At 40.4% G+C, this 27979-nt stretch overlaps 1 protein-coding gene across 2 annotated transcripts; it reads left to right on the top strand.

The window, feature by feature from the left end:
* The first annotated feature begins 61 nt into the window (after nucleotides 1-61).
* Nucleotides 62-27786, top strand: ZMYND12 (zinc finger MYND-type containing 12). 2 transcript variants are annotated; one of them, XM_051987917.1, is made up of 8 exons: nucleotides 62-1519; nucleotides 8106-8247; nucleotides 8989-9160; nucleotides 13021-13190; nucleotides 16507-16629; nucleotides 18987-19098; nucleotides 26207-26352; nucleotides 27258-27786. In XM_051987917.1, the coding sequence occupies exons 1-8, from the start codon at nucleotides 1410-1412 to the stop codon at nucleotides 27408-27410; spliced, it is 1128 nt and encodes a 375-aa protein (XP_051843877.1). In that variant the 5' UTR covers nucleotides 62-1409; the 3' UTR covers nucleotides 27411-27786. The 2 variants fall into 2 exon arrangements, with proteins under 2 accessions (XP_051843877.1, XP_051843879.1); XM_051987919.1 differs by having other exon boundaries at nucleotides 1433-1664.
* The last annotated feature ends 193 nt before the right edge of the window (nucleotides 27787-27979 follow it).

The raw sequence follows: 27979 nt of genomic DNA, 5'->3' as shown, positions 1-27979 counted from the left end.
CCAGAGAAGAACCCCGCCCCCCGCTCGCCACACCCCATCAAGTATTGTAAAGGGATTAGGCAGTGCCAGACCAAGCTCGGTGCTGGCCCGCCCTCATTTCACTGTTTGTTGTCATTGTTTGTCCTTCATACCCGAAGAGAACCATGATTTCGAGGAGGGTATGCCATGACATGCAAGTGAATTGGATTTTAATGAAGGAGGGCGCAAGGTCATCTGCCTCACTTTCCCTTCCAGAACCATCTGGGGCCAGAGGCCAGACATAGATCAGGACGGCTGAGGATGGCCCTGGATGCAGTGTGAGACTCTGACCTTTGTAAGCTAAGTCTCAGTTTGACTGAAGCCATACTCTTCAGTGAATAAAACTAGGTAGCAATTGGGGCAAAGAATGCCCTCTTTCACCTAGCCAAAATCAACCAATTTGGGAAGGAAAGATCTGGTCAAAACAGAAATGACTGGTATTTCCATTCACTCTGAGTTAATTAGGATCCAAGCGATGACCAATTGGGACTTGGTCTGGGACTGACTGTTTACCAATCAATGAAAGGCAGAATGATTTGGGTTTATGACATGGTTCTTGGCAAAGAAATTATCCAGTAAACTCCAAGATATCTTGGAAGATTTCAGCATGCTTATTACCCGGATACATTTTTGCCAGTCCTTAAGGCAACTAACTGGAAAAGAATTCTTCCTATTTCACATATCCCGCAGGAGGGCTCCTGGCCTCTGCTTAAGAGTTCTTAGGAAGCTCACTATTTTCCCAGGCAGCCACAGCCCAGAATGCTTTTGAATACCTCTGCATGTTAGGAAGTCTCCCCTGACCTCAAGCCTAAATCAGCGTCTTTGCAACTTCCACACAAGCTGCTTCCCCGCCAAACAGACCTAGTCTAATCTCTCTTTCACGTGGCAGCCCTTCGGATATTTGATTTCCTCTCTGAGTCTTCTCCACGGCAAACAAGTCTCCAGTTCCTCTGATCCGTCCTCATAGATGATGGACCCGAACCTGTCTCCTAGACATCTGTGCTCCTGGGATTTTGCTTAACAAGGATCCTGGGACTTGAGCCACATTTAACAGAGGAACAGTGGCACAGGGAGGGGAAGGGACTCGTCGGTAGCGAAAAGCAAAAGCCGGACTAAACTCAAGCGTCCCAAACGGAAACCACTTATCTTGAGCTCATGGGGAGAGGGGGGAACCGGAAGAGACAGTCTGAGAGCGCCCTCTGCTGTCTGAGCACAGTTGCGCGTGTCTGCACAGAGCGCGTGCTCACTTCAAGCCCAAACTCACTGCAAGATTGGGAATGACATATCACGTGACAGGAAAAGGGGCGGGCCGAGGGCCTTAGTTGTCGGCAACCGCTCTTTCCATTTCCTGGCAACGGACGCGCTGGCGGCAGCAGAGTCGTACCGGAACCATGAACGAGATCTACCCATTGGCAGTGCCCAAGGGGCGGAAACTGAAGTGCGAGGTGTGCGAAGCGCCGGCCGAACGAATGTGTGGGTCCTGCACGGTCACCTATTATTGGTGAGGATGCCCGACCCCCCTCCCTGTGCAGGCGGGGAGACTAAGGCACAGGGAGGGTGGGGAGGGAACTTGCCCAGCGTCCCCCAGCTACTGCCGAGGAAAGCTTTAAACCCAGATCTTCAGACTCCAAACCCACTGTACCAAGGTGCCTTGCCTTTATTTCCAGCCATTCGCCCTGCCCTCCAATCTCAGAAGTGCCCGGGTCCGCCCTAAGGAATGCACTTCATATTTGTTTGACCTTCCTGAGAGAGAGATGCAATCTCTTTACAAATGGGAGAACTGAGACAGAAATGAGGTGACTTACCCAGGGTCACAAAGATGGTGTCTGAGGCAGGATTTAACTCCTATGTCCCTGACTCCCAAGTTTAACTGGGGCTATCCACCGGGCCACCAGCTGTCATTCAACCCCAGCCCCGCCTTCTCTTACGTCACCCACTATTTTCCCCTTCAGATTGATTTAGAATTTGGCAGTCAAAAAAACCTGCTTCTGTTTAGAGTCGAGATCTTGGGCAAGCCACTTACCTTCCCGTTCTGGGGTTCGTTTTCTAAACAAATGAGCAGATAAATAGAGACACACACAGAGAGAGGGAAGGGAGGGGAGAGAGAGAGAGAGAGAGAAGGAGGGAGCAAGGGAGAGGGGAGAGAGGAAAGGGAGAAGGAGAGGAGGAAGAGGAGGAGAGGTTGGCTTTGTCACTACAGTATTCTCCCTACCCTAGTTTGGAAGACATCTCCAGGTTATTGCCCTCATCAATGCATCATGAAAACAGCCAAAGTCATTGGTGGGTGAGCCTCCCTCAGCGCTCTCTCTACTCCATCCTCCATTCAGCTACCAAAATCATTTCCTTCAGCACAGATCTGATTGTGCCACTTCTCCCCCCACTCCCACTTTTAATAAACTCCAGTGGCTTCCCATTGCCTACAAAAACAAATACAAAATAATTTGGCATTCAAAACCCTTCATAACCTGGCCCCCTCCAATCTTTCCGGTCTTTTTACACCTCATTTCTGGACGAATAATCTTTGATCTAATGACACTGACTTCCTGGCTGCTTCAAAAACAAAACATTGCATCTCTCAGGCCTGAACATTTAATCTGGCTTCCTCTCCCTCCACCGCCCTCCTCCTCCCCCCAACCCTTCCCAACCTGAAATCGCTGCTTTAACTACTGGCCTCCCCAGCTTGCTTTAAATTTCAACTGAAATTCCATCTTTCACAATAAGTATTCACTGAGTCCTTTTAATCCTGGCCCTGTTCTGTAAATTAGTTCCCATTCTCTATGTATCATGTTTGAATATATTCATTTACTTTTTATCTTCCAGTTTAGTTTGTAAGCTCTTTGAGGGTAGGGCCTATTTTTTGCCTCCCTAGCACTTAACATCGTGCATGGCACACGTGTTCAGTTACTTCCAACTGTTCATAACGCCATTTGGGCAAAGATGCGGGGAGTGGTTTGCCATTTTCTTCTCCAGCTTATTTGAGAGATGAGGAAACTGGCAAACAGAGTGAAAATGATTTGACCAGGATCACACAGATAGTAATTGTCTAAGACCAGATTTGAACTTAGGTCTTGCCCAGCACTCTCTCCACTTCCTTGGCCAAGCCCAATTGATCATTGTTTGGGTCCTGATTGACTCAAAGTGAATGTAAATAGGAATTATTTCCACCTAAGGGTTTTCCCCTCCCCAATTTTTTTTTTTTTGACTGGGCAAGGGGCCATTCGTTGCTTTAATTGCTTCCTAGCGTTAGTCACTGAATATGTGTGTTCAAAGTGGAACTGTGTTAAGTCCTTAGCTTACAAAGATCAAAGTCTCTCACTCCATCCAGGGCCATCTCCAGTAGTCCTAGTTATCTATATGGCCACTGGGCCCACGTGGCTCTAGAAGAGAAAGTGAGGTTGGTGATTTTACATAGTTTTCTCTCACTTAAAAGCCAATGCATTTACTTGTCAAGCATTACCTCCTCGATGTCTTGGTCCTCTTCAAAAACAAAGGACAAACAATGACATGGGCATTTAATAAATGCTGATTGATTGATGACTTTCCCCTACTCAAAAATATGGGTGGCTTCCTATTGTGTCTTGCTTAAAATGGAAACTCCTCAAACTGGCATTTGACGTATTCTACAACTGGTTCCAGCCTCCTAATAGAACTTCATTTTATATTACTCCCTTTCATGCACTCAGAGTATCAAAAAGTGCTCTACCAGCTGTCCCCAAACTCAGTGTTCCATCTCTCATCTCCATACTTTCAGACAAGCTGATTCCTGTACCTGGAAGGTAGAATCCTTAGCTTCCTTTGAGGCTTAATTCAGGTGAGCTCTGATGCTTGAAGACCCTACCTACCTCCCCCTACTTGCTGGTAACCTTTCTAGTCAAATTACCTCCATTTTATATATATTTATGTCAAATCTGCTAGTTAAATGTTAACTCCTTGAGATAGGAATAATTTCAGTTTTGTCTTTGTCTTCTTAGCATCTGGCATAGTTGTACATAATAAACATTTAATAAAAATTCATTGAGTTAGTTGAATAAACTACCACTGTTTGGATCTGTTAGAAACAATATTCTGAACCCCTCAAAGGGCTCAATGAATGAACAGACTCAGGATAAGTGAAGCAATTTAAACTTTTAATAGTTCCTGCAGGAATCTGGTGTGAAAATTCTAGATGAGTTCACACACAATTCACAGATACAACTGCTGTTATACCCTATAATCCCCCCCACCCCCCAAAAAAATACTCCTTTTCCTCCTCAGAATTTCCACTGGAGGAGATCCTTCAGAGGTATAACATTTCATTACATCCCAACTACAGATGTTCCTTAATATATGCTCTTTTGTGGGGCAACTAGATGGTGAAGTAGATAGAATACTGGCCCTAAGTCAGGAGAATCTGAGTTCAAATCTGCCCATATGCACTTAAAATATCTTAGCTGTGTGAACCAGGGAAAAAATAACTATGTCCTCCTCCCTAGGTCATGTGTGACATGTTATGCTAATGAAGTCTATGCTGCTTATGGGGAGAAGTTAATATTAATAAGACTGATTAATTATGTGCAGTAGTAAGAGCACAAACCCGAAGTTTGGATTCAGGGGTTAGAATGTCTGTTGTGGTTTTTGAATTATTGCTAGTCAAGAGAGAATAATCCCCTGGGTTGATTCCTTTCAATTCCTTATTTTTAAAGCCAAGTTATAGCATTTGTGGAAACAGAGCCTTTTCCTCCCACCATTCCTCACAACAATTCCTGTTGACTTGAGATACTCTTTTCTTAACATGGTATCTAATTAAATTTGGCTCAAAATTATAACTGGTCAAGATTTATCTGAAGTTTTTCAGCTGTGGAAACAAAACTTTACAAAATACTTTACTGGGGCAGCTAGATGGCACAGTGGATAAAGAGAGCCAGCCGGGAAGTCAGGAGGACCTGAATTCAAATCAGGCCTCAGACACTTAACACTTTCTAGCTTTGTGACCCTGGGCAAGTCACTTAACCCCAGATGCCTCAGAAAACAAAAACAAAAAAAAACACAAATATACTTAATTTTCCACAGGGTCCAAACATTCACTTACTTTCAAATCAGCTTATTCCCACTGTTATCTAACCCAGTGTTATCAAATATAAACAGAAACGAGAGATACAGATCAATATATAAATATCCCTGTGGTCACAGTGACTTCATTTAAAATTGTAATATTATCTATGTTTGGCTGTATTTTTACTTATTTTGTTAACTATTTCCCAATTACATTTTAATCTAATTCACAGACACTCAAGAATGTTTCAGAGGATAGGGCCCACAATTGTGTGTTTGACACCTGATCTAGAGGCACACAGATGAGAACTACAAAGATTCAGACAATATGATATAGTTGGACTGAATGAACTTCAGAAAAAGAGTTCGCTGATGGAGAGCATTTAAATGGGATAAATTAAAGGGATTTAAAAAGGGCAATAGGAGTATAACTTCTCTTCCTGGTCCTATCCTTCATAGGAGAGGTAGTAGGTAAACATATCATAGGTCTGTCATGTGCAAATATTGTCTAATTTGATCCTCACAACTACCTTGGAAATTAGGTGCCATGTTATTATCCCCATCTTACAGTTGAGGAAATTGAGACAAAGGTTGACTTGCCCATATGGCTATTAAGTATCTGAGATTTGAACTAAATTCTTCCTGATGCCAGACCTGTTGCTCTATCCACTCTGCCAACTCTATCTGGAAGTTTTACAGATTATGATGATTTAATGAGATAAATCTGAAAAGGTAACATTCTTTGAATCAGAAACAGCCAATAATAGAGAAGGGTATGGGAAGCATACCAGAGGTAAGCCTCTTCTCAATTAGCACTAGGATCATGCATATTGGAACCTGGAAAAGGAAAAAAACCAAGTTTTAATCCTATTCCTGCCATTTACCAGGTGACCTGTCCGCAAATCCCTTAATCCCCCTGGATCTCCTTTAACTCATCTCTGCAATGAGAGGTTTGTGATAACCTTCAGATATTCCTTTATGATATGGTAGGCTTGTAAGAAGAATTTGAGTATTGAGAAGACAATGGACAAAGGTGAAATGGGGAGAAGTAGTAAACAGTTCTGAACTAAGATCAACTAAAACTGAGTTATTTACAGTTCTTTATTCTGCCATTAAGAAAAGATGAATTTTCAACTTTATACAATCCAATGACCTCAAAACCCAAAAAAAAAAAAAAAAATCTAAACTCTTCAAATACAAAATAAAATTAAGATTCAGTTAGAAATTTTATATAGGGGATAGGGTGAAGGAGGAGGAAGGGGGGTAATAGTGCTTTTGCAGTTAGTCACTTCCATCCTGCTTTCTGACTCCAAAGATCCAAAATTGTGTTGACTTAGTTTCTCTCTGTGTGACATAGGCATAGTCTTGAATTCACAGTATCCTCCATATTATCACCAAAGCAGGTCTTTCATGGAGCATCTTTTTATTTCCAAGTTAAATATAGTTTATTTAACTTGATAGTCATTAAGGAGAGGCAGTATGCAGAGCTAAAGCTTCCAGGTACCTATCCCTTTCCTATGCCACCTCCACCATCCAAAGCATGGCACTGGGGAGGCTCTCATTGTTAGTGTATTCCTCTTGTACTTAAATACATTGGGGGTGGGGGAAGAGAAGAGGAAAGAAATAGAGACAGAGAGGAAAAAGAGAAAGGTGGGGGAGAGATATGCACAGAGAGAAACAGAGACAGAAAGACACACAGAAACAGAGAGAGATGAAGAAACAGAGGAAAGAGGAAGGAGAGGAGAGACAGGAAAGATTCAGAGAAAGGTGGGGAGAGACAGAGAGAGAGGAAAGAGAGAAAGATAGGAGAGAGAGACATGCACACAGAAACAGAAAAAGAGAAAGACTGAGACAGAGACAGACAGAGAAACAGAGACAGAAGGAGAAAGAGGAAAGAGAAAGGAGACAAACTGAGACACACACACATAGAGATGGAAAGACAGGAAAGATTCAGAGAAAGGTGGGGAGAGACACACACAGAAAAGAAAGGTGGGAGAGAGAGAAATGCACACAGAGAGAAACAGAAAAAGAGAGACTGAGACAGAGACAGACACACACACAGAGAAACACAGAAGTAGAAACAGGAAAAAGAAAGGAAGCAGAGAAACTGAGACAGATACACACAGAGAGACAGAGATGGAGAGACAAGAAAGATTCAGAGAAAGGTGGGAGAGACAGAAAGACAGATGGAGAGACGAGAGGAAAGAAAGATGGGGAAGAGAGATACACAGAGAGACAGAGAGACAAAGAGATAGAAAGAGAAAGAGATGGGGGAGAGACACAGAAAGACAGACGGGGGGGGGGGCACAGACACACAGAAAGAGAGACCGACAGAAGGAGGGAGAGAGAGATGGAGGAAGGACAGAGCAAGAAACAGAGACAGGGTGAGACAGAGACAAGACTGAGACACACATAGAGAAACAGAAAGTGGGGAGGGCAGGGAGACAGAGGAAAATGACCACTAGGGGACAGTGCAATATTTCTCATGTTATAAAAATTATAGCATTTTAAACCTGGAAGAAAACTTGAGTTCCACAAATGTTCTCATTTTACAAAATAGGAATCTGAGTATCATAAGTGAATGATTCACCCAAGACACATAAAATTTTAGAATATTGGCCAGCAAGACCTCTAGCTAGAGATGCTAGCTATGGACAAAGGCATGGACACAGTAGTTTTCCCAAGAACTACAGATTTCAGGGGGGTTGCCTCTTGGTGACAAATTGCTAGTAAATGATTTTTTTGGTAGAAGTAAGTGGCTCTTTGTTTCTGGATTCTGGCAGGGCTTTACTTGGTCTTAGTACCCCAGGCTATTGTCAAGAAACGGTTCATTCTTCCCAACCACAATGGAATATTGAGCCATCAACTTTTAAGTCTTCTGTAACCCATAAGAGAGGGCAGTGAGTTCCATGCCATTGCTTTGGCCATCCTGTCTGGTCGGCTTTAGGCTTAGCCATGGAGTCCTGCCCTGTCATGTGCCTGCTGGGTACAAAAGTTGTTTATGTTCAGTGACTCCAAGGTGCCAGTGAAGAATAAAGTTGTATTTCTCTTGTCAGTGGTGTGGCGCATCAGAGAGCTGACTGGACCAGCATTCATGAAAAAATATGCCAGCTCCTGATCCCTTTGCGTACAACTATGCCCTTTTACAATTCAGAAGAAGAACGGAAGCATGGTCGGGAGCAGCTATTACAGCGGCAGGTGTGTGTGTATCCTAGCTTTCTGGAAGGTCAGTGTCCCAGAGCAGAGAGGCTGACTTAGCTTTAGATAATCCTGAGAGATAGCCCAGCACAACAGAAGGCCCTTACAATGAGGATACTTAAGTCATCAAGAAAAAGTTAAATGAAGCTCATAGAATCTTGTTAAAAAGATAACAGAAGTGTGTGATCCATCTTTTTTTTTCTTTTCATTTTCTTTTAATCAGAACTATGATTTTACAGATATAGGGAACTCCAGGAACCCAAATTAGAAACTATTCAGAAAAGAGTTATCTTAGGAAGTTGCTCAGGGCACTAGGAAGTTTGTTACTCTACCAATATGTGGCATGTTATACTTCAAGTCTTCTGACTGATACAACTTTATCACACCACATTTCCTTAGATTAAATAGCATCTTCAAAAGTCAAAGAAAAATGTAATCCATTTTTGGAAAGATTTTCATCTATAATGGTTAAATACAATCCATTTTTGGAAAAATTTTCATGGATAATCATTAAATTGTTAATGTTCACTAATGTGTAATGGTTAAGTATGTTTAAGTTCTTGGCATTTGTCTGACCAAGCCTTCAACTATCCAGAAAATTCAGTTATCTAGAATTATTATCTGGATCAGGGATCCCAGGTTTTTTGCTCTGTCCAGAACAGATCAGCCTCAGGTTTTTACTTGACTGCAACAAAAGGTTCTCTCTGTTTCTCTGATTTGTTGGATTCATTTTTCCTACAGAAGCATTTAATTGAGCTATGTTACAAAGTATCGCAGAAATACCTCTTTGAAGGAAAACATGAAGAATCAATTCCTGCTGCTTTACATTCACTGCGTTTCCGCATTAATGTATATGGCCCAAATTCAGTTCAAGTGGTACCTGCTTACCTACTGTTATCAGAGGCCAGTATTGGTAAGTGGTCAAGATTTAAAGTTGGGGCCCGAGCAATGAAAATTAGGACGTATTGTGTGGTTTTCTGTATTCACAGGAAGCATTATAGAGGTTTAGAACAATGGGATTTCTGTCTGGGACTCCATCCCTTCAGTGGTATAAGGCACGGTCATTCTCCCCAAATAGCCCATGAGGGGCCTTTGTCGCCATGGTGGCAGTTCATAGCTGAGCACTAGGGATGGGGGGTTCATTGTGTCAGAATAGGACCAGAAAGATCAGTTGTAGTTACGATTCAACTCTTTTATCAAACTTTTATAATAAGTCTTTCACATATTTCTGAAATAGCATCAAGATAAATAGTTCCTGAAAGCTGCCATTGGGTAAGCCTATCTGGGTCTCATTTTTCTTTTTCTGTAAAATGAGGAGGCTGAATGAGATAGTGAGGATGCCTTTTAGCTCTAACATAAGGATGCTGTCTCAGTGGCCCTGACAAATAAATCAGAATATAAACATCAGTGCCTTAAAATAATATAACTTCTGATCGATCAGTATTTGTTCAAATTCCTACTTGCATAAAACAGATTTATCATTAGTGAACAGCATTCACACGTATACAGTGTTTTATATTTTACAGTGTTTTCACATTCATGATCTCATTTGATCCTCACAAATAATCCCTGCAAATAACCTTGTGTATATCACCTTCTATATGATTTCATGAATATTTGTTCTGTCTGTCCTGCCTGTCTAATTAGGCTGAAAGACTTTTGCAGTTTGGAATTAATCAATTTTTAATCTCCCTTTAATATTAAGTACCATCTCCGCACAATGGATATTCAGTGGATCTTTTAAGCTGATTTTGCTTCATTTTTTTTTTTTTTTGTCAAAAAGAATGAACTTTGAACTGGAAAAGATAAAATAAAAATTTTTAATAGGAAGTCAATATTCATTATAAATAGGGACGTAGTATGTTTAGGTTTCCAGGCCCAAGTGAGTTACATCTTTAGGTTGCCCTTGCTGGGATCCACTGTCAGGGATATTTGAAAGATCATGGAAAATAGAGCCTAACAAAAGGAAATGTCCATATTTACATTAAAAAAAAGAACAGAGGCTAAACACTATAAATCCAGGACCTCGATTTCAATTCTGGACATAATTCTGGGGCTCATCATTAATGGATGGTAATGAATGTCCCCAAAAGGAAGTTGGTGATGAGAGAGAGAAACAGAGACACACAGAGAGAAAAACACAACATTCTTAGGAATAAACCATGTTAGATTAACGTTAGCAGAATGGAATAGTAGCTGGAGACCTGGGCTTAGAATCAGGAAAAGGAGGTTGAAATCCTGCCTCTGATTCTTTGGATCTGTGTGACCATGCACTAATCACTTTATTTTCTCTGAGATTGTTTCCACATCTGTAAAATGATGTTATTAATACTTGTAGTAGCTGCCTCACTGGACTATTATGAGACTAATCAATGAACTAATCGATATGAATTTGTTAATGAAATTTAAAGTGCATTATTAATGCTTCTTTATCAGGATTTTTTCCCTTTTTTTCTCTTACATAGCAGCTAGAATGGTAGATAGGAGGAAGGATGTAGAAGTGACTGATTTTAGATTTTAGCTGACTTTGATTTTAGCCTGGTATTTGGCAGTCTCATTCTATTCTTGACAAAAAGATTAAGAGATGTGAGCTCAATAAGAGCGTAATTAGGTAAAATGGGAAAGAGTTGAATGGACAAACTAAAAGAATAGTCATTATTAGTTTGATTGGGAAGTTTCCAGTGGGATGCTCCAGGGACCTGTGTTTGATCCTGTGTCATTTCTGAGCAACAACTTAAATAAAGCTATAAAAGACATGTTTATTAGACTTGTAAATAATGCAAAACTAATAGCTAAACACATTGGTTAATGAGATCCAAAGTTCTCACTACTTTGTGAGTGAGGATCCAAAAAGTTCTTGAAAGGATAGCTCATTGGGACCAAATTAACCTTATAAAATTCAGTGAAAATAATTATAAAGTTTTAGATTACTATCACAAGTACAAGATGGGGAAGAGTAGCCAGACAGCCACTAGTCTAAGAAGCCCTGGGAGATTGTGGGGGGATAAGGAGAAATGATAGCAAGCTTAATAGGAGTCAGTAGTGTGATGCCAGAAAAACAAAGAATTTTGGGCCATTTCAGGAGAGGCAGAGCATCCAGATGCAAAAATCCCTCTCATTCTGCCTTGATCAAATTATATTTAGAATTTAATTTTATATTCTAAATAGCCCATTCTAGGAAAGACAGTGATAAGCTGTATAGTATTCTGAGGAAGATTGCCAAGACGGAGAAAGCCTTGAGATCATGGCATATGAGGATCAGAAGAAGGAATCCAGGAGTTTAGCCTGGAGGAGCCATCAGTGAGGGAGCAAGTGATCACTTCTAGGATTTTAAGGGTTGTCAATTGACTTGTTCTGCTGTGTCTAGAGGACAAAACTAGAAATGGCAGCAGCTCTCCAGAAGTGGAATGAGCGGCCTCCGGGAGCAGTGGGCCCTCTCTCATTAGAGCTCTTCAAGCTAAAGCTGGGTGACCACTTGTGGGCACAACCTGGCACAGGTTCTTACTCAACTCTGCTCTGCACTAGGTGGCCCCTGAGGCCTCTGAACTGAGGTCTTTTGATTATAAGAAAAATAGAAAGCATGATTGCACAGAAAGAAGCAAGAGGTTTATGAGAGAAATAAAAGTGGGGTGGGAGAGGGGAGGGTCAGAGTATAAAGAGACCCTCTTTGGGGGCTGCCTCCATTAGAGAATGTCTGCCTTGGCAGCCTGGGTTGAGGGGTCAGATGCATTAGAAAACTTAGATTTGGGTCCTGGTTCTCCCTCTTCCTGTGTATTCTTCATGAACCTCATCTGTATATTCTTAAGTGTAATCTGGGAATGATAGTATCCACCCCAGCTTTCCTTTGAGGGACAAGGAGTCCAGCCACCTTTCTGTAGAGTTTTAGGTAGCCTGGCAAAATGGTACTCAGGCTTCTGAGGAAATCTGGTTGTGTTTGGCTGTGACTCTGGGCTAGTTATTTTCCCTCTAAGCCTTCATTTCTTCATCTGTAAAATGAGAACAGTGCTCTCAGTTTGTGAGAATCAAATAAAATGATGCCTGTGACAGTGTTTAAATATGTTGAAGTGCCAGACATACAAGTGTTTTTTTAAAAATAAAACTAATATTATCTATACAAAAATAAAGAATAATGCTAATAAGAGTGGAATTTTTGAAGAAAAATCTAGAGATATATCATTAGAAATGTAAGATAGCAGAATTTATCTAGGTCTGAAAGCAGTATTTTGAGTTGTCCAAGAGTTCCAGACAGGGCTTCTTTTCCTTTTGTTAAATAAAAATAGAGGGCTACCCAGCAGAGATCAGGCAATACAGGAGCCATTCAGATATGACTTATGTGGGAACCAATCTTTTCCATTTTCTGAATTGTATTAAATCCTCTCCCATACTGAGATAGTTCTTTGGTAATTCATTTAATAATGGAACATCAAAGCTGGAAAGAACCATACAAACTGCTCTAGCCCAACTCTCTCATTTTGTAGATGAATAAACTGAAGTCTGCAAAGGGGTAGGAAACAACCATGAGTTAATGACAAAGCCAGAACTAAAGTCTAGATGTCCTAACTCTCCACCTGTGCTTTGTACATAGCATTAAATGCCTCCCATGGACCATTTTTTTTTAGGGCAAAGGTATATAGAAGTGAATGTTTCTTGCACAAACATTTACTAACCACAGCTCATGAACATATGAATTCACTATAAAGGGATACATTTTTATAATTCTTCATAAATACACTGACCAGCAAGTATCCCATGGCCTTCTTTTCCTTGTGTCAGGTCTTGGCCAAATTGTCCAGGCAGACGAATACCTCTCCCAAGCCCAGTGGGTTGTTCTCAAGTCAACTGAGTGCAGTGACGAAATCCAATCTCTTCTGCATCGGAACCTGGGGCTCCTCCATACAGCTAAGGGAAACTATGAAGAAGCACGCTATCATTTGGCCAATGATGTGAGTAGCCAAGCTCACTCATGACTGCGAAACTTTAAATCCTCAGGGCTGGAGGAAACCCTACTTGTCATCTAACTCAATCTTTTTGTTTTGTAGTGGGCTACACTTGGTTACCCATGCCAGGGCCCCCAGTGAGGGGTTGTAGCAAAGCTGGAAGGTCAGAACTTGTGTGTCCTAATTCCAGGCTGGTATTCTCGGACAGGTCAAGGGTTGGCAGGGGACATAGTGGTCTTGCCAAGATCCAGCCTGCAGTTGTGAGCTCCTTTTATTCAGAGTGGTCTCCAGAAGAGAAGGTCCTTTCAGCTGCTGATGACCTTAATGATGACTCAGAAGAAATCTGGATAGAAAGGAAATCATTGCCCCTTTGTCACAGATCACTGAGTGGAAAGGTAGCCTGGTATAGCGGGTAGGGCCCAGCATTGGAGGTTGGGAGACCTGGCTTCAGAGCTTGCTTTCACCATCTCCTGGCTCTATAATTTTGGGCAAGTCACTAAATGTTTTGTGCCTCAGTTTCCTCTAGGATGAGAGAGGTTGGCCTAAGTGGTGTCTAAAGACCTTTCAAGTTTTAAATCCAGGACCATGGGTTCCTGGGCTCTGGGGTTCAGTAGTCTTTCTGTAAAACGGGGAGCTATGGATTAGATATCAGAAGACCTGAGTTTGAATCCTAGCTCGGAGATTTACAATCTATCTGACCTGAACCAGTTAAATTACTCTCTCTGATCCACACTTTCATCATTTGTAAAATGAGGATAGCAGATCTTGCCCTTCCTGCTGGGTAGGATTGTGTTTTTTTTTTTTTTAATTTTTATTTAATGATTACTTTATATTGACAACATTATCCCTTGCACTCGTTTCTTTTCCGATTTTTTTCCCCTCCCTCCCTCCACCCCCTCCCCTAGATGGCAAGCAGTCCTTTATATGTTGGATATGTTGCAGTATATCCTAGATACAATATATGTTTGCAGAACCGAACAGTTCTCTTGTTGCATAGAGAGAATTGGATTCAGAAGGCATAAATAACCCGTGAAGAAAAACAAAAATGCAGATAGTTCACATTCGTTTCCCAGTGTTCTTTCTTTGGGTGTAGCTGCTTTTGTCCGTCATTTATCAATTGAAACTTAATTAGGTCTCTTTGTCAAAGAAATCCACTTCCATCAAAATATGTCCTCATACAATATCGTTGTCGAAGTGTATAATGATCTCCTGGTTCTGCTCATTTCACTTAGCATCAGTTCATGTAAGTCTCGCCAGTCCTCTCTGTATTCATCCTCCTGGTCATTCCTTACAGAACAATAATATTCCATAACATTCATATACCACAATTTACCCAGCCATTCTCCAATTGATAGGCATCCATTCATTTTCCAGTTTCTAGCCACTACAAATAGGGCTGCCACAAATATTTTGGCACATACAGGTCCCTTTCCCTTCTTTCGTATTTCTTTGGGGTATAAGCCCAATAGAAACACTGCTGGATCAAAGGGTATGCACAATTTGATAATTTTTTGGGCATAATTCCAGATTGTTCTCCAGAATGGTTGGATTCGTTCACAACTCCACCAACAGTGCATTAGTGTCCCAGTTTTCCCGCATCCCCTCCAACATTCATCATTATTTTTTCCTGTCATCTTAGCCAATCTGACAGGTGTATAGTGGTATCTCAGAGTTGTCTTAATTTGCATTTCTCTGATCAATAATGATTTGGAACACTCTTTCATATGAGTGGTTAGGATTGTGTTTTAAGAGAGTTTTGCAAATTCTATAGATGTGTGAGCTATTACTATAAAAATTCCATTTTGGATTCTATTTGGGAATCCAATAAATGAAGCTTTATGTCTAACCTGCTCAGTTTTCTTCTTCCTTCCTCCAAATCCCAGCCCTTTATCTTCTCCTTTCAGTAAAAAAAGCCAGTGAGTTATATAGTAAGAAGAGTACTCACTGACTTTGGGGTCAGGAGACACCTGGGTTTGATTTTGCCTTCTACATTTGCTCTGTAAACATGAGCAAATACTCTCCCTGAGGCTCAGTTTCTTCATCTGTAAAATGAAGATAATAATACTTTTAGTATCTACTTAGTGAAGGTCAAAAAGATGTCAGTAAAAATACAAATTTTTTAATTACTGTAAAAATATCAGTTATAATTATTACTATTATTTCCCAAATGTGGGTGATACTCTTGCTCCTTTTTCTTCTGCTCTAGTCCCCTAATGCCATGTAGAGAGCTCTTCCCAATCCTGGGAGAAGATACTCTGCTGGAGGGCCTGCCTCAAACCCAGGTGTCAGGTTTACAGAGTGCCTTCTGCACACCAAACCTGTGAGGTAGAGAAATGTATGAGGGGCCTGCAGCTCAGAGAGTGGAGGTGTCCTGTGGATGGTCCCCCAGGGGGAAGCATTAGAGCTGGGGCTCCGGTGCTCCACCCAGCACTTCCCCCTTCCCTCCCACCGTTGCCCAAGCACTAGTCTGGAGGTCTCATGCGTATGGTCAGTCAGCAACCCTCAGTGTACAGCCGCACTCCTCAGGGAGCACCTCTGACTGACTGACCTGCCCACTGCACTGTAGAATCTTGGCAGGCTGGCAGGAGCCCGGGCACAATGTCCTCCCTCAGAGCCAGGGCCCTAAGTCTTTAGCCACGTACAGGACTCAGAGGCTCCCAAACCAAGTATCAAACTTGTGGGAAAGAAGGCGACCGAAGGGAAAAACAGGACCATAACAAAGGCCTTCTGAACATAATATAGCTCTAGAAGGGAAGCTGGTTGCCAGAGAATGTCTTGTGTATTATTTATGATTTTGGTTGCTGAGGAGGCTGACTATCTTTGTATAGCTCCCTAGCTGCTGATCCCTTACATGCCTAGCAGATACTTCTGCACTTGGTTGTGGGCTTGGTTGCCATCTCCATCGTGTTCCAGGCAGGAAAAGGAGGGAGGGCAGCTGACAGAATCCCTTTTCCAGCACTCCCCCTTCTCCAGTACAAAGTAGAAAACTAACTTTATTATCCCTATTTATAAAGCCCTGTGTTTTCCCTGAAGCCGGCACTGCTCCACAACAAGGCTCCTCGGCTCCCGCCTCTCCTTCAGACCAGCCCCCGTCTTTTTGTGCTCCTTGATGTCTTCCTCACCACTTTCTGGTCTCGGGGGCACAGGAGCACTCACTGTTTTCTGGGGCCTGTGGCTTTGGTGCATTCACTCAAGGCAAAGGCACTTTCTCCGGTGTGTGCTGTAGGGCTCCTTGCTCGGGCCCAGGCGGTGGGAAAAGACTGGGCGCACCGTCTGGGCAGATGTCAGCAGCCAGCGGCCGCTCTCTGTCCTCCCCCTCCAGATCTATCACGCCAGCTGTGAGTATGGGACCGACAGCATCAGGACCTCCGGAGCATACTTCCTCATGGCTAATGTTTTCCTTCACCAAAAGAAGATGGACGTGGCGGACTCGCTGTACACCAAAGTAAGCGTGCACAGGAAAAAAGCCGATTCACAGCCTCCATTTGCCTTCATCTCATTTGGGTCAGCCCATCAGTAAGCATTTTAAACACCTACTATGTACCTGGCCCTGCTAAATGCTGGGAATACAAAGAAAGGCCAAGACAGTTCCTGACCCCAACGCAATGAAGGAAACGCAGTCAAATACTCAGGAACAAATAAGCAATTTACAGGATAAAACAGCAAAGAACCCAGGGGAAGGGCCGAGAGTTAAGAAGGGCCTGGAAGGCTTCCCATAAAAGATGGGACTTTAGTTGGCATTTAAAGGAAACCAGCAAAGTTCGTAGGCAGAGCTGGGGGTGGGGGGAGAGGAGCACTCCCCACTGGGGGGTGGGGGGGAGGGGAAGGAAGGGGGAGGGGCGGCGGCGCATCCCGAGGAAAGGCCTGGAGCTGAGAGACTTGTCTGGGGTGAGGGAGGACCAGGAGGCCATGGGCACTGGGTGCAAGGTCATGGATGGGGGTGTGAAGGGGAAGAGGACTGGAGGGGCCTGTGTGTGTATGTGTCCTATGTGCGCAGGGTAACTTTTCTCCACCGAAGCTCGGGATCCGGCCTGAGGGGCCCTTGCTGCCTCCTTCCTGATTAGCAGAAGCCCAACCAAATGCCTTAGTGCCAGTCCTGTCCCGCCCTTAAGAGCCAGGTAATGATGTTGGATTGAGAGGAAGAAAGCAACGTGAGAAGGAGATAGGGCTGGCAGCACAGTGGGGAGAGTGCAGGCCTGGAGTCGGACAACCTGTCTTCTTGAGTTCAAATCCAGCCTCAGACACTAGCAGTGTTACCCTGGGCAAGTCACTTAACTGGGTTTGCCTCAGTTTCCTCATTTGTCAAATAAGCTGGAGAAGGAAATGGCAGACTGCTCTAGGATCTTTGAGGAAAAAAAACCCAAATGGACTCATAAGGAATCAGAGATGACTGAAAAAATGAAAAACAAAGTTGCAGAAATTAGTTATTAATGGTTAAAAAAAAAATTGGGAAGGGCTCAAATCTCTTAGATTTTCATGCGTTGAAATGTTATATTAATTAAATTATAATTAAAAGTAATATATTAAATATAATTAATATTTATTATAGTAATATCACTTACCTGGAGGCTACTTACCCAGAAATCTCAACTGTTCTCTAGTATTTGTGAATCTGTTTAATGCCTTACATGGGTTTATAAATTCATGGAGGGCTGGAATCATCACTTATATTTTAAACTTCCTAGCACCAGACATACTACAGTCACTTGATAAATATTTGCTGAATGGATGAATGTTTACTCAAACATAAGCTCAAAAAACACCTATACTTTGTCAAAATATCACCCAGTATCACACTTTATATATGTTAAATAAAGTTTATACACTTACAAGAAAGTCCTTTAGTCTACCTACTGAGTCTATATATGGCTCTAATAAGATGTTATCTTGTCTCTTGATCAAAGTAAATCAACACATTTAGAAAAGAGGCCTTCTATAGATGCTTAGAAGAAAGAAGGGATAGCATAAAGTTGATAAATATTTTAAAAAACTAATAAGAGCTCACAAAGCACAGAAATCTGACCTCAGCATACTTGTCAATAGAGTATGTTCCTCCATAGTGTCTGAGAGAATGACTATTGTATACCACAAGGAAAAATGAAGAGTATTTATTAATTTAATTATACCTACTCATTATTCAAATAAATAATAATTGCTAGTATTTATAGTTTAGTTTCTGAAACATTTCATATATTTCTCTTATATCAACCAAAGGAGATAATTACTACAGATATCATTATCCACCTTTTTACAGAGGAGGAAACTGAGGCTCAGAGAGGTTGTGTGACTTGCCCATGGCTGCACATCTAATAAATGTTGGAAGTGAGATGGGAATCCAGGTCTTCCTGACTCCAGATCCAGTACTCTATCCAATATGTCATATTACTTCTCATATTACTTAATTAAAAAATATTTTATTTTCCCCCAATTACATGCAAAAACAATTCTAACATTCTTTTTTCAAATTTTGAGCTCCAAATTTTCCCTTCATTAAGAAGGCAAGCAATTTGATATAGGTTATACATGTGTAATCATACAAAACACATTTCCATATAACATTTCATACGATGAAAAAAAGACAAGAAAAGTAATGTCTATTGATACCCATACAAAATCACACCTGCTTTGATCTGGTTTGGGCAGGGCACAGTAGTTTCAAGCTTCTAAGAATAAAACCATCTCCACCCTCTAAGAAAATGTGACCAGCAACAGAGTTAGACCACCCCAGCTTCCTAACTGTCCAAAATTAAGTGGTGAAAGGCAAGTGATGGTTACATAGTTTTCTTTATTTTATCTTGACAGGTAACTGATATCTGGCATACATATTTAGATCAACCTATTCAAAGTCAGCTACATGCTATCAAGAAACCAACAGATATCTTGGCCAAGGAATTGGAAAATGACACTGGTTTAGGTAAATAACATTTTGGTAAAATAGCAATGATATCATTCATTCATTGTATTCTCAGCTGATATGAGAGCAAGACAACTATTGCACTGAAAATAGTTTAGTCATACTGATTATTTTTTCTAGTTAACTGATGAAAAAACTGAAGCAAAGCAAATGAATAGAGTTTTCCGGTGATAGGACAGGAACTCAGAACCCTAGTCCATTTTACATAGCTCATTGGCCAACAGAACTGCCAAAGGTAAATCCAGAAATTGGTTGATCCAGGACATTTTAATGGAACTACCTTTCTGTAGCCAGGGTCAGTCAACCAGCACTTATCAAGTATTCATGATGTCTAATACCATATAACACCATAAACTGGGGAGACAAAATATACTAAGGATATAATCAAAGAATGCTTATGAGACAACATAAGACAGCTTACAAGTGAAGTCCATTAAGAGTGGAAGGTCCATAGATGGGTACAAAGAAGGAAAGCTAACTAGAAAGAATAAATTTTTAGCTGGAGGAGAGGGACCCAGTTGGACAGAAAATAATGCAGAGACAACCCAAGGCTGAGGGAGCAGCAGAGTGAGAGGTACTCCTTTGGTGGGAGGTAGTAATTAGGTCTGCTTGGCTGCAGTCGGGGTTGGCCAGGATGCTGAGATGAGAAAGAAATTTGTGAAACACAAATGGGACAGAGACAAGGGCTGAAGACAGGCTATGAGAGCTTCTCAGAACCGGAGGGACTTAGCCACCAGCCTCTGGGCTGTGTCCAGAGCTGATGCTCCCTGTGGCTGAGGCAGCAAGCTGACCACTTAGCTAGATTTGTTTTCAAAGCTTATGTAAGTCACTCACCAGGTCCTGGCAGGAAGAAAGGAAGCAATGGAGAAAGAGCTGAGGGCTCTGAGGCAGGACAGTCTCCCCTCAGCTCCAACCACAGAATGGAGGGCACAGCTAATCTGCAGTGCTGAGGGACCCATGTCAAATGTCCCGTGGGAAAGGAGGTAAACCCCAGAACTCTTCTGCCCCCTGCATGATGCCGCTTGTTATGAATGAGGAGTCCTTTGCCCTATTACTGTTTAAAGATTTAAATGGTCCCAGGTATGCAATCTGTGGAAAAAGGCTGCCCCGACCATTTGGCAGGGCATTGCAGAATGTCCACCCACATTCCAGGCCTTCAGTGTTCTGAAAGCAGATAACTGGAATCTTCCACATAAATGACACCATCTTGGGTGATCTGAGCATGCACCAAAACCCCATCACACTGAGAGAGATTCATCCATAAAAATTGGTATGATGATGTCTTTTGATAGATAGATCGGTACAAAGAGAGACAGAGCTGTATGGGTATGACATTCATAAAGTGCTTACTACATGTTAGGTACTATAGTAAGTTATAGGGACACAAATATAAGTAATCAAGACAGATTCTGCTTTCTTTTATTTTCTTTTTATTTTCTTTTTTAGAGTATCTTATTTTTTCAAATAAATGCAAAGATAGTTTTCAATATTAATCTTTGCAAAACCTTGTGTTCCAAATTTTTCTCCTTCCACCACCTTCCTCCCAAGACAGCAAGCAATCTGATATAGGTTAAACATGTGCAATTCTTCTAAACATATTTTCATATTCGTCATGCTGTGCAAGAAAAATCAGATCAAAAGGGAAAAAACACAAGAAAAAAATACAAACAACAACAAAAAGGTGAAAATCCTATACTTTGATCCACATTCAGTCTCTATAGTTTTCTTTCTGAATATGGATTCTCAAGTCTATTGGAATTGCCTTCAATCACCTCGTTATGGAAAAGAGCCAAATCTATCAGAATTGATCATTATATAATCTTGTTGTAGCTGTGTATGTACAATGTTCTTTTGGTTCTGCTCATTTCATTTAGCATCAGTTCATGTAAGTCTTTCCAGGCTTTTCTGAACTCAGTCTGTTTATCATTTCTTATAGAAATATAATATTCCATTATATTCATATACCATAACTTATTCAGCCATTCCCCAAATGATGAGTATTCACTCAATTTCCAGTTCTTACCACTACAAAAAGGGCTGCTACAAACATTTTTGCACATGTGGGTCCTTTTCCCTTTCATGATTTCTTTGGAGTACAGACTCAGTTAAAGACACTGATGGATCAAAAGGTATGCACTAGTTTTGTGGCCCTTTGGGAATAGTTACAAATTGCTCTCCAGAATGGTTAGATCAGTTCATAACTCCACTAAAAATGCATTAGTGAGGGATCTTACTGTCTAATGGGGGAAATATATAACTTAAAAGGTGAAGATAGTAATGCAGAATATGGTTTAGAAATGTTGTCTAGCACTAGAAAAAAATGATGAACAAGCTGATTCTAGAAAGGCTGGAAAGATTTATATGAACTGATGCTGAGAGAAACGAGCAGAACCAAGAATACATTGTAAATAGTAACAGCAACATTATGCAATGATCAACTATGAAAGACTTGGTTCTTCTCAGTGGTTTAGTGATCCAAGACAATCCCAATAAACATTAGATACAAAATGCCATCTGCATCCAGAAAGAGAACTGTGGAGAATGAATATAAGGCTTTGTGTTGAAGTCCTATGTGAACATGCTATGTTCACTTCTTTTTTCTGTTTTTTTCTTTTCTTGTGACTTTCCCCTTTTGTTCTGCTTTTTCTTTCCCAACATTATTCATAAAGAAATGTATATTTAAAAAGTGAAAAAGCATGTATAACCAGAAAAAATAAAACAATTAAAAACTGTTTTGGAAGTGAGGCATGAGCTAGCTCCAGACCATATAAAGCAAAGGACCACAGATCTGAGCTCAGGATCCAAGTATAGAGTCCAAAGTGTGCATGAAGTCAGGAGATGGAGTTCTATATATGAGGTAACAGAAAGAAGGTCCTATTAACTGGACCATCGAATTCATGGAGGGAAATAATGTATTTTAAAGCTAGAAGATAGACTGTGGAGTCAGGTTGTAAAATACTCTAAATGCCAAATGACAAGAGTTTTTATTTGATCCCAGTGGTGATAAGAGAAATATTGTAGTTTATTGGAGAATGTAGTTTAGAGGAATAATAATAATCATTCCTGTGATTTAGGAAAAACATTTTATCAGTTCAATGAGTTGGAGAGAGTATATAAGCCAGGAAGTCCAATTGGGAGGTTATTGTGGAGGTCCAGGTAGGCAGTAGTGAAGACCTGAACCAATGTAGTTGCTGTGAGTGGAAAGAAGGGGATGTGTGTGTGTGTGTGTGTGTGTGTGTGTGTGTGTGTATACATATATATGTATATTTAATATATACATATAGAGGAAGTATTGGGAGAATAGAAATGACAAGATTTGGCCACCAAATGAATTGAGGATGGCATTGAGAATGCTAATCTTGGGAACTGGAAGGACAGTGTTATCATAGACAGAAATAGGAAAATTTGAAAGAGAAATGAATTTTGAAGGAAATGTAATGAGTCCCATTTTGAACATGTTATATTTGAAATGTTCAAAAGGCAATTTGTCATATAGAACTGCAGTTTAGAAGAAAGAATGGACATAGTGGATCTGGGTTTCTTCAGCATAAGGATGGTAATTAACTACATGAGCTAATGAAATCTCCAAGAAAAAGAATATAGAAAGACACACAAAAAATTAGCTTAGGACACAGCTTTATGGGACAACCATATTTGGGGAGGGTGAGAATATGGATAAGAATCCAGCAAAGAAAATTGAAAAGAAATCATTAGACAGGATGAGAACCAAGAGAAAAGTTTCATGAAAACATGGGAAGAAATGTTCAGGAGTCAACAGCACACAAAGCTGTAGAGAAGTCCAGGAGAATGCAGACTGACAAAAGCCTTTAGATTGACTGTGACAAGATTATGGTCATTTTAGAGAGATAAGATTCAGGCAAGTAGTGCCCATGGAAGCCAGAATGGAAAAGGTTGAAATGGGAGGGAGAGGAGAGGAGATGGAGACAACAAGAATAGATGGCTTCTTCGAACAGTTCAGCTGATAAAGGGTGATACTGAAGATATGGGAGGGAATATGGAGAGTTTTTAAGAATAGGAGAGACCTGACTATAAAGATTAGAGAGGAGTTGGGACAACTGTAGAGGTAATAATCTGCAGGAAAGATTGGAGGGGAGGTCTCAAGGGTTGCCCTCAGTGAGGAGAACCATCTCTGTTTCAGTGACTGGAATAAAGAAGAGAATGGAAGATGATGTCAAGGGATTGTATTATTTGGAGAAGAGAAGAGGGAACCCTGCAATTTTTCTTAGTAAAGCATGAGGTGGTATCTTTCACTGTGGGATAGGCAGGGGAAATGATGTAGAAGGCTTGGAACAACCATTCCTGGGGAATGAGATAAAGAATCCATCCAGAAGGCATAAAAGGATTACCTTACTAAATGGAGGGTCTTGAGATTATAATAAAGGATTGAGATTATAATAAAAGGATTACCTTACTGAATGGAGGGTCTTGAGATTATAATAAAGGATTGAGATTATAATAAAAGGATTACCTTACTAAATGGAGGGTCTTGAGATTATAATAAAGGATTGAGATTATAATAAAAGGATTACCTTACTAAATGGAGGGTCTTGAGATTATAATAAAGGATTGAGATTATAATAAAAGGATTACCTTACTAAATGGAGGGTCTTGTTGAGATTGTAATCACCACAGCTGTGACCTTCTCCAGCTTTGTCCAAGGACATCCAGTACCCCATTCTCCCCCAGGACTGGCAGTGCTGCTTCTAGCCCAGCCCTCACAGCCATTATCCAGGGAAGCATCTCTTGTGGAAAAGGGGCCAGCCATTCCCACCAACTGGCATTGCCACAGGGCCACCAAGCCAGCTTCACTAAAGCAGTAAGGGCCCCGCGGGGGAGACAAGAGGCAGCAAGGTCCAGGCAAGGGAAATCACAGCCTCCACCATCCCAGGATCCATCCCCAGAGCCTTGGAGATAGCAGTGCTTCCAGCCAGAGCCTTCAGAGACGGGAAGCAATCCCTGTGGAGACAGGGCCTGAAAGCTGTCTTGTGGCGAAGCAATTACAATCATAGCTAGCGGAAGAGCCAGGAGAAGTTGTGCCACCAAAGTCCTTGGTTATCTAAGGGCTCAGTGCCAGAAACTGAGATGTCATTGGTGGAAATGACACTACAGAAGGAGCGTCACCCTCTGCTTGTTACTGGGCCTTAAGGACATTGCTATCTGACTACTGCTGAGACCTGACGGGGGTTGTCTCTCCAATGGGAGTGGACAATAGGGAGGGCCTGGCTTTTCAGTGCTTTGCCTGTAGTAAGCACTTCATAAATGCTTCACTCTTTCTGCAGGCCTGGAAAAGGCAGATGGTGGGAGCTGTCCAAGATCAGAGTTTAGCCAGGCCTGAGCAGCCACAGGGCAAGGGAGCAAGGCAGCCGAGAGTATATATAATGCAGTGTAGTCTGGACTAGTTTCTCATTCATATATATATATATATCTATAAATATATACATATATACAGGTATATGCATATGTATACATATACTATATATATACACACTAGTATATATATAATGTGGCATATAGTATATTATAGACTATATACTTATAGATTATAGTGTATATATTCTATATATAGGATAGTATATATAGTGTAGTATGGTATATAGTATAGTATAAACTATATAGTATATGTGTGCATATATAGAATGTACATAGAACAGTGTATATTATATAATATAGTATAGACTATGCTATATATATATACATATATATACACAAATGCAGAGAATAGCATATGTAGTATATATATCATGTATATACACACTAGTTTATATAGAGTGTGGCATATAGATAGTATAGACTATTATATATATAAAATATGGCATATTTATAGTGTAACATAATGTAATATATATTATAAACATATACACAATTTAGAGAATTATATAGTAGTAGTATTTAGTAGTATATGTATAAAGAATAGTGTATATAGTATATAAATATATAATGTAGTATATAGTGTAGCATAGACCACAGTATATACAATAGTGTATATGGTATAGTATATTTATAGTGTAATATAGTATAGTATAGATTATGAGTGTATATATACACACACATGCTATATATAAAAGTGTATACAGTATGCTGTGTATATATAGTATAGTATAATATAGTACATAGTAAAGATTGTATTATATAGTATATATATAGAAAAGTGTATATATAGTTTAATATAAACTGTTCATATAATATATATGTATATACATTATATATATATATATATATATATATATATATATATATATATATATATAGCATAGATTATGGTATAAATACTATATATAGAAGAGTATATATAATATATAATGCAGTATAGTATGTACAATTTAACACAGATTATAGTGTGTGTATATATATACATATTATATATAGAAGAGTGTATATAGTATACTATATATAGTGTAGTACAGCATAGATTATGGTATAAATACCATATGTAGAATAGTATATATAATATATAATGCAATATAATATGTACAATTTAGCATAGCCTATAGTGTGTGTATATATATATATATATATATATCTCTACTATATATAGAAGGGTGTATATAGTATACTATATGTAGCATATAATAGTGTAGTATGGACTACATATCTTGTAGTATAGTGTGTGTGTAGTATACAACACACATACTGTATATATAGTATATATACACATAGCATATAATATATATATATGCATACATAATATATGGTACAGTATATATAATATAATGCTTATGTGTGTGTATAATTTATAATAAGTTAAATGTATGGTAAGGCCACAATAGGGATGATGGCTCAAGTCTGAGGACTAGAGAGACTGGAAGTCACAATGAGAAAGAAAGTAAGTTTGGGATGGTTGAGGTATAGCGGTAGAATGGTCGGAGGTTACAAGTGGATAGAATTCTGGATCAGAGAAATCGAACCCTTTGTGGGGATACAAGATCAAAGGTAAGCGCACACCACCACGTGGGGCTGACAGGGAGAAGGGTCAGAGAAGATGGCAGTCTCAGGCCATCAAACAGAGCGAAACTCCTCAGCAGCAGGAAGGACAGGGAGCCCAGAGCCTGGTTTTGGGCCTTGTCATAACCAACCCTTCTCCACACAGATGAATCTCAAGAAGCAGAAGCAATGCACATCCTGGAAACCATCTTGGAAATTCGAGAACACACAGTAGAAGAAAAGTCACAGACCACTATCAAAATTCTGAAAACGGTGGCCATGCTCCATTATCTAATGATGAATTTATCAAAGGCAAGTTTCCATAATGTCATGACATATAGAAGGGTAGGGAATGCTTGAAATGAACTTGATTTTCTCAATTGCATTAGAATTTGCACACATGTGCGATAAACATAATCACACGTGTGTGCACATCCTAGATTCAAAGCAGCTACAATTATTTTAAGCTCAGCATTGGCTTCACAGAGAAAGGTCATTATAATTTAGCTGGGGGAAAATTTGGGTGAGTGGGCTTGCCTGGGAACCTCAGGAAAGAGATGATCCCTACTTCTGCAGGGAATGGGGACACAAAGCCCTCAGTCATATGAAGAGCAGGACACTGATATTTCATCTTCAAGAGAGGCTGGGAAAAAAATCTCAAAATCAGATACTAGAGCTAGAAATATGGCTTGATGGAAAGTGCTTTGGCCCAGAAAGAGTGATTTACCTTGTTGTCTCTGCTACTGAGGAAGACTTAAGGCTGGTGGATTATTTGTTTTCAGAAGTTGGACTAAAGCCCCACATTAATACAGATTGTGAACCCTTGGGGATCACTAGGCAGAGTAAGGAGGAACTAGATGGCCTAGAGTGAAGACAGAGCAGGTCAAAGGTTAAGATGATGTGAGTTTGGGGTCTGGTCCTGTCCTTTCCTCTCTGGTCTATTTTTTTTCTATGATGTGAGACAGTAGACTAGACAGGTCTTAGATGTTTCCTATTCTACGTCTATGATGTCCTCTCTATCTCATCTTAAAATTTTAATTCAATATAAATGTTTAAGTACCCACTATGTGCCAATCACTATGCTAAACATTAGCAATACCCCCCCCCCCCCAAAAAAAGAGTCCTAAAAATACAGATCCTTGCCCTCTAGGAACTTAGAATCTAATGGGCTCATCTACTCCAGTGACAACTTTTTTATTTTCTTCATTTCACTTCAGGCTCATGAACTTGCTTTGAAAGCCTACCTTTTATCCAGAGAGCTGCCCAAAGAAGAAGTAGTATCCGAAGCCCTTCGAGAGCTTCTAAGCCTTATTGCTTCCAAAAACCCAGTGACCTCGAAGACAGCCAAGTTTCACGGCCAGACCCATTAGAGGAACAGTGGTGGATGCTGCAGACGGGCTAATAACATGTTATAGCTGCTATTTCAGCCCAGGAGATTCAACCTTGAAATCTTGCCCTCTACAATATGTCTTGACAATGCCCATTATGAGGGAAAGTTGGACTTTGTGCAGAGGGTGTAGAAATCCTTCCACATCTTAATTTGTGTGACAGGATATCAGGACATTGATGCATTGTTATGTTTTTGTTTTCATGCTTTTTCTTATACAAATGCCATTATCACAGGAAATAGGGACTTTAGACTAGGTACACTCCTAGCTATACCTGATTTTGTGCATTACTGTGAATGTGGTTTCAATTTAATGCAATCAATAAATTAGGGAAATGGTTTGCCTTTGACATTTACAAGATGTATGATTCAGCCAACTCACTAACATCTCTGCACCTTGGTATCTTCAAATGGAAAAGGGGAAGTGAGGGATTGTGAGGGAAATGATCGGTAAACCTTAAAAAGCTGAGGATAAATGTGCCATCATTCCATTACTAACACTGGGCTCCATACACATTTAACAGTTCTTGACAAGTCCCTAACCAGTTACTA

Source organism: Antechinus flavipes, chromosome 3, assembly GCF_016432865.1.
Source record: "Antechinus flavipes isolate AdamAnt ecotype Samford, QLD, Australia chromosome 3, AdamAnt_v2, whole genome shotgun sequence".
Classification (NCBI taxonomy): Eukaryota; Metazoa; Chordata; class Mammalia; order Dasyuromorphia; family Dasyuridae; genus Antechinus; species Antechinus flavipes.
Note: the sequence above shows the minus strand (reverse complement) of the source record. Positions and strands in the feature narration are given on the sequence as shown.

Coding starts and splice junctions, on each gene's coding strand:
- ZMYND12 (XM_051987917.1), top strand. CDS start 1,410: ATGAACGAGATCTACCCATTGGCAGTGCCCAAGGGGCGGAAACTGAAG. Junction 16,630..18,986: donor CGGACTCGCTGTACACCAAA/GTAAGCGTGCAC, acceptor TTATCTTGACAG/GTAACTGATATCTGGCATAC. Junction 19,099..26,206: donor GGAAAATGACACTGGTTTAG/GTAAATAACATT, acceptor TTCTCCACACAG/ATGAATCTCAAGAAGCAGAA.